This window comes from Chaetura pelagica, unplaced genomic scaffold (genome assembly GCF_000747805.2).
Source record: "Chaetura pelagica isolate M959 unplaced genomic scaffold, ChaPel_1.0 scaffold433, whole genome shotgun sequence".
Lineage (NCBI taxonomy): Eukaryota > Metazoa > Chordata > Aves > Apodiformes > Apodidae > Chaetura > Chaetura pelagica.
Genome location: NW_009952574.1, coordinates 226,223 through 239,796, shown reverse-complemented (window position 1 = coordinate 239,796; position 13,574 = coordinate 226,223). Strand labels below are relative to the sequence as shown.

Below are 13,574 nucleotides of genomic sequence, written 5' to 3'. Positions count from 1 at the left end.
CAGTGTTTAGCCACTCACTATAAAACCATTTTTCCTTTGTCCTTTTTTTACTTTTTTCTTAGTCACAATCTGTGCCTGTTGCCTCTTCTCTTTTTGCTGTGCTCTTCTGAGAAGAGCTACCCTCCAGCCTCTCTGTATGACCCATTCAGATACTGAAAAATTGCAAGATCTCCCTCTAAACTTCTCCAGCTTAAACAAACCCATTTCCCTCCTTTTATATCCTTGGACTGCACACATGGCCTCCTGTTTCCTGTGGAATTAAACGTGTGTGTGTGTGTGGACAACTTCTAAGTAATAAATTACTGTGATGTGCTAAGTTGGTGATGTGCTTAGAACCCTGTTCCTGTGTCTTTTTTCATTGAATGGAAGGCTTGGATAAGAGGCAGGTATAGAAGAGAATTGTAACTGCTAGAGAAAAAAAATTCTTTCCTCAATAGGAGTTAATGAAATTAAAATTATTTTTACACTGATGGCTGCCTGCACTAATTTAATGTTGCTGCTTACACTGTAGAAGTTGTCTCATGGAGTCTTTTATTTATAATTAAAATCTACTTGAAATTGCTTTGAACTTCTGTTTTTTAAGGCTCTAGGTAACCCTCAAAATTAATGTAGATATGTTCCGAATGCCACATAATTTCAGCATAATGATGCTGTGAATGGATTTAGAAATAGTTGAGTGTTTCTCTTCTGGATGTTTCAACATCTTTAATCTTGATGTGGACATTTTTAGTGCACGTGCAGGTTCTTAAAATGGAAGTTTAATTCAAGGACAAAGTACCATATTCTGATGGATGTTGTGTAATTCATGTGAAATTAATTAGTGACTTTCATTTAGTTCCTTGTCATTGAGTGTTGTCCTGATGCAGGCTGCCACCTCAGTGGGTCCACATTGGCAGTCTCTGCTGAGTGGTCATCGCTGACTCTGAATGTGGGATGGGCCATTCTCTGCCCAGAGGACCAGGCAGAAAGGCACTGACAGTTGAACTTGGAGTTTCCTGGGTGGTTGCAAACATCAGAAGTTTGCAGTGCTAGTATCTGCTGACTCAGCACCTTTCAGAGACATTAAAATCACTTTCAGAAGGAAACAGGAGGCATTGCTGAGTGGTTGTAGTGGGAGCATTTTCAGTGAGGTTGCTTGTCAAATTAAGATGTTTTCCTCGTGAATGAGAACAAATATGTTATCTGATTTAACTCTGGGAGCTTCTGGAGGTTTGATGGCTATCCTGTCTTTTATTCAAATCTGATAAACCTCACTAAGCCTAACCGCTGATACTCTGTTAAAATTCCCATTTCTTCTCTGTTTTGAATCCTTTATCTGTTTTCTCTTATCTCAGCATTCTCTTTTTTTTTAGCCTCTGCACTCACATTTTTGCTCTTGTTTTAAAAGAATCTTCAGCACTGACTGGTACCTGCAGCCCCTTGGAGCAGAGCACCCTGGCATAGTTAAGGCTGCACCTCACACAGAACTGTCTAGATTCTTGTACCTGTTCCTGGGGCAAAATGCTCACAGTTCAAGTTCAGGGAGGATCAAATGCAGGAAAGGGAAACAATTACGATACTAGAATCATCCAAAACAGTGCAAGGGAATGATGATTCTTCCTCCTGTGTCTGCTTCTGGCCTCCAATAACTTGCTCTTCAGGTAGTAGTCTGGATTTTATATTAATGGATTTGTTTAGGTTTTTTTCCTCAGAATTATGTAATTGCTTTTTGAATCAATGTGAAATTTATCCAGCATGGTCATTATAGTCACTGGCACAGCCAGATGGAGGTAGAAAGCTGCTGTTAAGAAATTCATGGATGAATGTAGAATATCAGTAAGAAAATCTTCAGTTTGGGTTGGGTTCTCCTTTGTGCTTTATGTCAGCCATATCCTTGCTGCATCATCTTGCATGAATTCAATCAAACTGGTGCTCTATATCCCTCTGCTTTTGGTCACTGTTGAAGACTTGCTGTTTCAATTGGCACACTGTGGGATCTGAAAAAAGTTTGTCACAGCATTGCTTAGAATATCTTTTCTACAAGGAAGGACAGAATTTGCAGTCTCGTATGCTGTCCTTTTGTAACCTTTAGACAAAGGGTTCAGCAAGTTAGCAAGCTCTGGATTTACCTGAGTGCAGGTGTGCTGAAAAAAAAACCACAACAAAACAGCATTATCTCAATGGATAAATGGATAAATCAAATATTGAGAGCTCCTTATCTCTCCCTGTACAATCCAGCCCTGTAAAACTCTTAGGAGTAAGCAAAGCAGATTGTATTTATCTGAAATAAGGGTCTGGTTGCTATGTCTGGAGCAAGAAACAGGAATTTAATAGGTAAAATCCATTAAATAAAAAACTTCCAGAGTGGTGTGTAAAACAGCATTTGCTGGCCTGTGAGGCCTGCTCTAGTACCAGTGCTAGGAAAGCTGCCATTCTGCTAGGCAGTCCAGGCTCTGACCCCATCATACTGCTTAGTCAATGCCATTGTCAATGGATGGTAAGGAACTTTATTGTTGTTCACCCATGAACAAGGAGGGAAAATTTTTACCCAGTGGAAGAATTTCCCAAGGAAGCAATGGAAGCTGTGCATTATTTAACCTGCAGTGGATAAAGCACCAGTGATTAGGGATCCAGATTTACAGGCTGTAATTGTACAAGGGATGAATGAATTGTGGGTATTAATCCTGACTAAGTAGCTAAGTACCTTTCTGCCTGAAAAAATGTGCTTCCAGTAGGTGGGCTTTAACTCCACTGCCAACTTCTATTTCACAAACAATTTTTGAAAACGCAAATAGTTGCCTTTTTAAAATAAAAGCATATCTACTAAGAAAAGACCCTGACTTTTCAGTTCTTTGGAGCAGAAGTAATTTTTGTCTTTACAATACTAAGTGTGTTGTGTTCAGAGGTCAGGTTTAGTCCTCTAAAATAGACATCAAGAGCTAATAATGTAAGAGCAGTCTTGACTTTGCTGGTTGGAGGTACTGACTTCTTCCTTTTTATTTCCCTGTTTTTTCCTGCTCCCAGTGTAACTAACCTTTGACGGCGTTTACTGAGACTAAAAAGAGAAATTAGATATGGGAGACTGTAATTAAAGCATCACAACTCAGTGCCAGTCTGGACTTTACTAACTACTGCAGAACTTGTTAAATCTCTGCTAAGAGAAACATTATCCAATGTTTTGTCCACTACTCAGGAATGCAGAGAGCATTTCAGCATGGCTTTAGAACAGCTGAAATGGGCATTGCACCCCTTTAATGCACACATCACTTGTTCCTCCTGACAGGACTCTGTTGGGATGGTCAACAGAGAGAGCAAGGCTCTGTCCCCATCTCTTCTGATTGTGTGGCTAGTCTTTTGTCATTGTCCTGTAGAAAAAACAATACCATATCATTTCAGCATCATATTCTTCATGCAGTAAAAGGTACCTGTGTTTTGATCTGAGTCACACTTCCAGTGCTATCCATGCGGATTTGACCATACTACTTCTGTTCATTCTAAATCTCCACAGATCCTACTTGAGGGCATTTTACTTGGTGATAATGTAGCACTAACTTTGTCTTCCTTTGCATCCTGATTAATATGTACTTTCCTCAAAGTCAGGAATTCTGTTCCTTACCTTCATTAACAGGCTAGGTGCACAGTGATGTGTACTGTTCCTCAGTCAGCTGAGAGGGAAATCAAGTCTAGAGGATCAGATTTGGCCATATATTCTCCCCGAAAAACCCACCAGTTTTAGTGGGGTTAAAGCCCATACTGTTGAATTTGTGCCTGTAGAGGAAATACTTATCTACTATCACTAGTCATGAGTATTTCAGCATGGGATGAGAAGACTCATGGCTAGCCTGAAACTCCTGTCATTTTATAGAAGGCAGCTGTAACTTGAGTACACTTCTCATGGTGGAGGAATCTACAGTTCTTTCCAAGAATGGAAAGAAAATTACTATAGATTTAACAAATGAAAGTCCTTCATAAATAAGATAAGGTAGTAGAGCAATGATATCCTCTGGGCTTTACATGATGTTTAATTACTAGACAGCTGGAGGGATTAATGCCTAGTGCATTATGCCCTGGCTCTCAGAAATTAAACATGTACAGCTGCCAGTTTATCACTGCTTAAAGTATTAGAGCTCCTTTGAAAGCAGTAGGAATTGCAGAAAAATCCTCATTGTTATTTAGGAAAAATCTCAGCCCATAATCACATTTGTCCTGAGTTCCTTCAGAGCAAAACAGCAAGAAAAATGAGATTGGTAGTTACCTTTAATTGCAGTCTTACAGGAAAAATGAAGGTAGTTGCATTTTTAATGTATTGGATGCATGTTGTAATTAAATGTAAAATAGTGCATGGAACTTAGTTTAGAGGTAAGACAGTCACTGCATAAGGCAAGAATTAAACCCTAAAGCCATGGCTTAAGCTGTGTCAGGGCCCTGCCTGCAGAAGGTTAGGGAAAATGGCTTTATTTTCCCTACTGCTGTCTCTTGAGATTTTAAAAAGAATAGACATCTGTAACATTCTGCAAGTGGAGTTTCCCAGTACTGAGTGGTGCCTCACACAGCACAGCAGTGGTGGCCTCTGCACATGCTGATCCCTCAGTTACAGATAAGTTTTCTGTATGAATATATTACATTAATCTTTTATTCTCTGAAGCATAATAGATGAAAACACAATATGAAGACAATTTAGAATTTGCTACTTCTACAGCTTTTTCCTGAAGGTACACTGGGAAAAAAGTAGATGTAAAGAACAGGGTGAGAGCACATTCTCTCTCACACACACAAGTCCTGCAGAACCCCTAGATGATGATTTTCACAGAGAAAATCATGTGGAAAATTAACATGAAAGCCTAATGCTGTTGGACTCCACGTTACCTCTGCACACAGAGAAAAGCTTTGGCTTGCCGCTCTTTTCTGTACCTTAGCTAGAGAAGTTGTCTTTCGGTCTTCTTTCCAATCTCACGTTGTACTGTCAGAGGAGCAGAAATTGGCCTGTAGTTATGTTTATCTTCTGGGCAGTCTGTCTGTCAACAGTTCATGTTCTCCTTGCTGAAATAGCCAAGGAACTGCATCTCTTATTGCCAAATCTGATTGTATTTCATGTCCCTGAAGTGCTTTCTTCATAAGAATGAAGCTGTAATTCTGAGCCTATTCATCCAAAAAGCAAGAATCTGTTTAGTTTTATTAAGGGAAATCTTCTCTAGCTGTCAGTGCCAATGATGGTGTTAGGAAGGCAGATACGTGGGTAGGAGTTCCATCCTTCAGTGGCCACGGGTACATATGTGTTACGCTAATTAACGAGTGCTCAACAGTTATGCTTCCTGAGCATATCATCTGAAGACTGAAACAAGATCAGTTAGCGTGAACTCAGTACAGTCCTACACAGTGGAGGGCCATGAAACATTTGATACAAAACCAAAACAAGCTGGTTTATGAGTCATGTTAATGGATAAAAACATCTCAAAGTTACCTTAGTTGCTGTAAAATGCGGTTTTGATACAGAGGAAGATATCATGGTTGGATTAATTTTGCTTATATCTTCCAAAGAAATGTTATTGTTTGATAAAGTGTTTAGCTCACTATAAAATACACTTCAGTTCACTTATTTTTTCTAACAAATTGAAAATAATTGCTTATGTTGTACGATTGATTATTCATCTCAGCCAGAATGCAGCAAAGTGCTGCTTTCTGTTTCAAAGCCATAAAAACTGAAAGGCAAATCTTAATTCTATAGAAATCTCACTGCAATTAAAGTAAGTGCAGTTAGCACACGACCCTTACACTTTTAATTGTAGTGAGTGTCACTCAGTGCTTACATTTTCCATTTGAGTAGAAAATCTGAAACATTTTTTCTAAAAATAATTGCTGTTCTTGTGTGGAATTGTAGCTTCATTATATGGGTATGTTGTTTACATCAAATAATAGCTCTGCCCTTGTCATAGAGTCACCATAGAATGATTGGAAAGGGCCTTTGCAGGCCTTTACATCCCTGCATTTAGCAGGGACATCTTTAACTAGATCAGGTTGCTCAGAGCTACATCCAACTTGACTTTGAACGTTTCCAGGGATGGGGCTTCTACCACCTCCCTGGGCAATCTGTTCCTAATACCACATTATTGAAAATAATTTGGGGCTGGTTGTTTCCTGAAAAGCCTATCAATCTCTTACCCTCCCAAAACCACCTCAGTGGTGAGCCCTCAGCTCCTGTAGTTGCCAGGTTATGAAGTCTCTCTCCTGAGCTGGACTAAGAAACTAGAGAGCAACAGAGAAAATGAGCATGTGCAATAAGGTGGTTCATGTCTCTGTATTAGCAGATGAGCACAGCATGGAAATCTGCTCAATGGATGGAAGGTGAGGTCTATGGAATAGTCTTTGCCTGGCAAAGCATCTGTGATGTAGACTCTGCGATGGCAAAAGTAACTTCTGGTCATGCAGAAATTTCTGTGCAGTCAGTCCTTATAACGACAGGGAATCCAAGAGGTCTGAGTACACAGTAATGTGGTTTTTGTGTGTACTGTTGCAGAGGAAAGGCCCTGTTCAGTAATGCTCTGTGCTGGTTGCTGGAAGAACCCCTATATATTCCTCAGAAATACAGAATACAGTGTGATAATACTAAACCACCTGTTAGTTTCATGGATATTATCAGATGTTTCTGAAGGATTTGCCAAATTGGTGTAATTTGTAAAACTGCTATTTTAATAAGCAAGTGATGTCTGAGAGAATAGGAGTGAGCTTGTCCCATACAGGTTCCAGTTTTCAAAGTCAGAAAAGAAACCCACTAAACATATCATAGCTTTTTTTTCTATTTACCTTTTGACTAGTACTAAACATCTCCAATCTGATTCAGCTGATTATTCAATCAGAATATAAAAGAGTGATAGTAATAATAATGGCTTTATCACCATGAGATCCCCATGGTGAGTCTTGAATTTTAGCAAAAAGCAGCACAATATCAACCCTAGGCATTCTGACCATCTTTTTTTTTTTTCTTTTCTCCCAAGCTGCTTTATTTACCTCTAAACCATCTACACTGGACCCACTTGTTCTTAATTTGAGGTAGTTTTTCAGTCATTTAACCAGAAGACAATGGCAAACTCCCTAACACTTTCCTGGTGGGGAAAAAATAAGGAGACTGCAAAAAAAAACCAACACAAAAGGGGACTGCAAGTGTGAGTTAGCAACCTTATTACACATAAGTGAGATTGAAGACGGGAGAAATTCAGAGTGGGCATATCTTTTGTACATAAGCTGCTTCTCTTTGTAAATTGTGGGGTCATAATTAATTCTATTTTCAAAAAATTAAAAGCACTTCAAATGAATTCAAATGAATCTCGATTCTCAGGAAATATATTCGAAATCAGTAAATACATTTTTGAACCAACTATTATTTATCAGCAGCGGCTTGGGCATCTGGTTGCTCCAATATAATTAACTAATGCCATGCAAATACTGCTGCAGAGAATGGGAAAATAGTTCATTTGTGTTTAAAGGGAGCAGCGTGGCAAAGGCAGTGAGCACATGCAAATATTAATTTGCAAGAGTACGTGAGGTGGCTCCTTAGCTACATTAGTGATTTGAACAATATCAGGAATTACTATTCCTTCTGCAGCCTTCGTCTACACGGGCTCTTCGGTATCAATCACCATAGCAACAACCACTGTTAGTAGTGAGACTGCAATTCAGCTACATTATTCCCTTCATGGGAGGCCTGTCATTTTTTCAGAGCAATGCTCTTCAAGGTCATTTTCATTTACCTCCATCTCTTTTGCTGTCCTTCCTGGAGGGCAGCTTTCCATGGGAAATTCTGTCCTTTTAGGCATGAATCCATGTTTTAAAGACTGGCATTTGAACAAAGATTTGTATGAAATACTCAGATATTTGGTAAGCACACCAACTGTCTGCAGACAAATAATTTAGGTACAATTAAGACTGAAAATAAGTACTAGTTAACTAAAATTAATGTGATGACAGCATTGATAACTGGCCTGGGAATTACAACTTAGTTTAGCCTGTCTGGACACTTCTTACCCATGGTCCAGCTCAGAGATTAATTTATGTGGGCTGTAGTTTATACTTTGTGCAGAATACGTGGGCTGTTGGAGCTCAGGCCTTCCACTTCTGCAGCCATGTGGAGCTCAGATCCTGAACTTCACAGCTTAGGAGAGTTTCTGAAGTCCACCAGCTTCTCCTGCCAGTGTTGAAGTGGTAATAAATCAACAGTAGATCTCTCCCTCCCCAGTGCAACTGTTAATTTATGCAAATAACCCTTTCCCTTCTTTAGATGATCCATTCTCAGATTTCAGCAAAAAGAAATTTTGAGCCATGCTTTGGGGAAGTTGTCAGAAAAGTACAATGTAATAATTTATCTTTTCTTGTCTTCAGCATCAGTACTTGCTGTTAGCCACTTTACCACAAATTTTACCAAATAATTATCATTCTTGAAGGTGTTGATGTAATTTCAAGTGGAACTGATATTTTGGAGGAGAGAGATGAATTAGATATCTGTCTCTTACTGAAAAACTAGAAAAGCTTCAATTAAAAGATTAGCAATGGCAGCAGTTGTAGTCCATGAACACAAAGGTTGGACTTGATGATCTTAAAGGTATTTTCCAAACTAAGAGACTAGATGTTGTGTTTAATCAAGATTTGAGGATCTATGCTTGGTAGAGAAACATTGTTATGTAAAAATACCTATTTTTTTAAAATTATAATTCTCAAAGAGTGCCCTGTATCTTTAGAGCATTCTGCTTTTCTCTGTAAGCACTTAAAAAGCATATGATAGAATTATCTTAATTTTTTGGTGCAGTGCCCTGCTGTACCAGACTACTCACTAAAGATTCTGGTTAAATCCTGGCTCCAGGCAAAAGAGAACCAGCCAGTAACTCCACAAATGCAGTCTCTCTTTTTTTTCTTGACATCCTCTACCCAAAGAAGGCTTCTGCTCCATTCTTCTCAAGGGATGTGACAAGACTGTAGCTGTGAGGCAAAAACTGTGACAGTTGTGCTCTATGTATTGGCATATATTACAAGGCAGAAATCAATACAGAACACCCCTGGTATATGTTTTCTATAGGCCAAAGTACATGCACACTATCATTTAGATGTGCTGTTTTTCTTCCTAAAACTGTGAAGAACCTTAATGGATTACAGTACTGTACAAAACTGCTTTTGTGATTATGGTTGTTTATGTAGAATGGTTTACTACTTTGAAGCCTGTTGTTTAAAGACTTCTTGACAAACATTTCCATGGTTTCTTCTGGGATCACTTCATATTTGAAGTAAGTTTTGCAAGTTTTTGTAAGGAAAGCAAGCTAGTCTTTATTTCCTTTGTTTTGCACAAAAATGTTTACAACAGGACAGGTAGCAAACCAAATTGTTTGAGTCAAAGAAAAAAGTACTCCAGTGATGATTTAATTACTATTTGCACATTTTCTCTTGAAGTGCTCTGGAGGTAGTGAATACTGTAGTGATGGGGCTACCTAGGTACCCTGCCAGATTTATGAAAGGAGATGGGAAGTTAAGTGTGCCTGGGACTTGGCTTCCCCATCTTTATTTCTTCAGGTGCTATGTAAGAAAATGTGTAGTTCTGGTTTCAGTTAGGTTCTTCACACCAGCGTCAAACCATGCAGCAGGAACCCTGAAGAGCATGAGCATGCTGGCTCTTGCCTAGGTACAGACGGACTGCTTTATCCTGGCACGCCCTGCAGATTTTAGCTGTCAGAGGGGATAACAAGGGTGAGAGGAACTGGGATATTGCCTGCCTTCCCATGGCCAGCAGTGGACCCACCTGCAAATGGAGATGGGGCTCTCTGCTGGAGGTGTGTGTGACCCACAAGGAACTGTCCCATTTGAGCTGGCCTGAAGATGGTCATTAGGTCCATAAATGAACAAAAGGGCATTTTTATTTCTTGGGTTCCCCACGAGGTGCCTAGAGCAGCCTTCTGTAGCAAGGGGCACAAGCTGCCATTTGGCACTGCCACTGGCTGCTAGTGTATGTACTGCAGTGGCCCCTGTCACAGCTCTGGTGACTGTCCAGTAGCCTCCTTGTCATGGCACAGTGGTAGCAGCGCATCAGTCTCACAGGCTGTGCCAACAGCATGTAGCTTCTGTAACTGCAGGCAGGGAGACCTGAGCAAAAGATGCTGCTCTTCTGCCTCCTCAGCCTTGTCCCAGTGTGGGTGATTCCCTGTCAGTACTGGTGCCACTGCCTCTGGCTGCACGGTGGAGACTGATCCCCACCTCAGGACTGCAGTTCAGTGCAGGGAGAACTTGTAGTCTCTAGTGCTGCCATCACACTAAATTTAATTTTTAAAAAGAACTAAAATAATCATGACCGTGCAATTTTTCTAGCTAGTGATTCACAAGCTTCAGTGAGAAAGTCTTCATAAGAGGTTAGAAAAGCTGAACTGCTTCTATTTGCTGGCTGCTATTGTCAGTAATTTTATATCTGTACTGGGATTTGTAGGTGCAAAGGAGGAGCTTTTGTGCAAACTTCCATTGTCTGTATCCCACACATATGTTTATCAGTTGCTAATTTGCCAATGCAGCAGATTTCTGAATGGAAATGTGTACAGGGAGGAGGAGAGGCAACCAGGAAAACAACAAGGGGAAAAAAGATGGGCTCATTACAGTTAGGGGAAAGGAAATTAATGCACATTTGGAGTGTGCAAATCATTACAACCTTGCCAAAAAATGAGAGATCAAAGAACTATGCAAAATTTTGCTCACTGATCTGAGATTCATGAAAATAATGCCAGAAAAGCAATTTCTTCTTCTTAGATCTGTTACAGAAATTGTACATAGCCCTAGAAATATTCCTGTTTCTCACTTTCTTTTTTAAATAGGCTGGTAAGATTATAACTTATCTTAAATTTCCACTTGACAGTTCCACATTATGTATCATCTGAAGAAGCACTGATTAGTAGGGTTAATAGGTTCTTTCTGGTTATGGGTTAAGGATAGAGAAGTATGCTCTGTGAAGCAGAGGAGTAGAATTCAGGTGAAAAAATGAAGCTTTTTAGTGGTCTCAATTCTGCTATGCAAAAGAGGAGGTTTTTTAGATGCTTCTTCACCACACTGTGCCTGTACTTCAGGTTCTGAAGAGAATTCTGAAAGGAATGTTAGGACATGTGAGGGATTCATGTCCTAATATTAGTTGTCTGATCTCAGTTCCCTTTGTATCAAGAGGAGAAATACTAGCCCCTCCATGGGATAGTTGTTATCCCAAGGTAGGTGGCAGGAGTTGCCTCTTGAGGGCAAATCAAATATCCAAAATACTCTCCTGTGTACAAAAGGAGCCTGAGCACTCTGCCTGGACCAGATGATACTGTGGTGTTTAACATCAGGTTCTCCTTTGGTGACCACACTCCATTGCATTTAATTACTAATGTCAACATGGACACACAGCAGTGAGAGATTCTCTTTAACATTCATCCCTTTGGAGAGTGGTTGGGTCATAGCCAGTGCCAAGGAAGGCAAACCTCTTTTATTCTAAATAGGCAGATTGCTTCTCTGTTACACACAGTAACATCTGGAAAACCTGAGAGTAAATGAGACAGAGCACAGGGCAAGAGGGGAGAAGTATGTATATTTTCACCCTCTAATGTAAAACTACAGGCTGCTTAGGTTGACAGAGCCCAGCAAGTTTGCAAGCTAACTAGAATGTAAGTATCCATGTGCAGGTGAACATGTTCTCAATTGCAAGGTAAGTAGAGTTTCATTCCCAGGTATAAACCAGACATAGTATTTCATTAGAATACCACTGGGTTCCTGGTGTTGGCTGAAAGCTGGGGTATCACAGCTCCTTTACAGAGATTCTGCTGCTTTCCAGATGCACTTGCCATTGCAGTGATCAGTACCATCTGAATTGTGTGTTTTATCATAGGGGCTCTGCAGATATGACAGTAAATAGTTGTGCTTCTGAAGACAAAAAGACTCCCAATGTAAAAAAAAAAAGTTTTAAAGTTTATTGTAATTTATTTGTATATATTTATTGTACTTGTAGTTTATCACAGCCATAGCTTTCCTGTAGATGACTGAAACAGCAAAAGCAGAATTCTTTTTTAAGTAACTAACTAGAAGTACTTACGGATAATTTCTTTCAGGGCTTTGGTTCCCCACACCTTGATGAAATAAAGTGACTTTGAGCTGCACCTTGCTGGAGTGCCTGAAAGTTTAAAATGAGCAGGCTTCTCTGGTTCAGCTGTCCGTTAGGCGTGCAGAGGAGAGTAGTCCACTCAGCTTTCTATCTGACAAATGCCTCATTTGTATGTTAATGTTGAGTTGTGATTTCCAGGGAAGGCATTCACTGTGTTGTAAAGGGCCTTACTGGCAGATTGCAGCTAAATTGATGCTCGGCTCACTAAATATTTACCCTACACATCCCACTTAATATCTCCAAAACTAGGCACACTGCGAAATCCTGAAACCTGATTCAGTGCTTGGGAAAGCCAGGAAGCCGGTTATGTCAGTGCAGAACAAAGCCAAGGTGTGCCAGCACACCTTCCCCCTCCCAGCCCTCTCCCTGTCACCCCGTGCACAGGGGCTCACAGCCAGGGCAGCACTGCACCTGCTCCCACACTTCCCTACCAGCAGTTGTTGCACCCCTGCTGCCTCTTCTTCAGGGTTGCCCATCACATCCTATGGCACAACTGGGGAGATGACCGCTGCTCCTTGCCATGTAGTGTTGCCATTGCGGAAAACGTTCTGAGTTAGGGTAGTCAAGGTAATGCTTTTCTGCCCTCATCATTCCCCTGTCTCAGACATTCTTAATGTGCTAACTCTGGCACAGTGGTGAGGGCTAGGTTGGAGACCTCACAGCTCAGCATTTTGTTCTTTTTCCCAAGCCTGTTCTCCCAATGAGTTCCAGTGCAGTAACAAGTCGTGCATCTCCATCATCTTTGTGTGTGACGGTGACAACAACTGCGGGGATGGCAGTGATGAAAGAAAGTGCTCCCCTCTGACCTGCAACCCCAACGAGTTCCAGTGCAACAACAGCGTGTGCATCCCTGAGCTGTGGGTGTGTGATAACCAGCCAGACTGCGAGGACCAGTCAGACGAGGCCGTGGAGAAGTGTGGCTACGATGCCAAGGCCCTCAACACGTGCGCTGCTCACGAGTTCCAGTGCGGCAACGGCGAATGCATCCACCTGAACTGGAAGTGCGACGGGGACGAAGACTGCAAGGACAAGTCTGATGAGCAGGATTGCCGTGAGTGTCCTCAGGGGTGGGGCAGGGCTGAGGGCTCTTCTCCCTGGGGAGAGGGGCCAGAAGGCTGCTGTGGGCTGTGTTTTGAGGCAACTTTGATGTCTGTGCAGCAACTGTGTGCCTGACAAGGAGCGTTTGTGTCCCTAATGGCATGGCTGGGTGCCCAGCCCAGCAGGGTCAGGTATGTTCCAGACTGCTTTTATGCTTTTTTTTAACTTGAGGATTCAGGGAGGAGGTGCAAGATCTGTTAGATGGTAGTGTGCCTCAGAAGAAATCTGTTTCACTAGAAAGACAAGGAATGGAAAATGGTAAACATGTTCAAAGCCCTCAGGCTGCGTGGTGGGGTCACAGCCTGGAGGTTAGAAGCCACAACACTAAAGGGAATATATGATCAGCAGG

At 41.1% G+C, this 13,574-nt stretch overlaps 1 protein-coding gene across 1 annotated transcript in view; it reads left to right on the top strand.

Annotated features, from left to right (window-relative positions):
• The window catches only part of LRP8 (low density lipoprotein receptor-related protein 8, apolipoprotein e receptor), a 68,924-nt gene that overhangs the window by 33,404 nt on the left and 21,946 nt on the right, over positions 1–13,574 (top strand). The window contains exon 4 of the mRNA XM_009993588.1: positions 12,816–13,178. Coding sequence (XP_009991890.1) covers positions 12,816–13,178 — 363 coding nt within the window. The remainder of the gene's footprint in view (positions 1–12,815; positions 13,179–13,574) is intronic.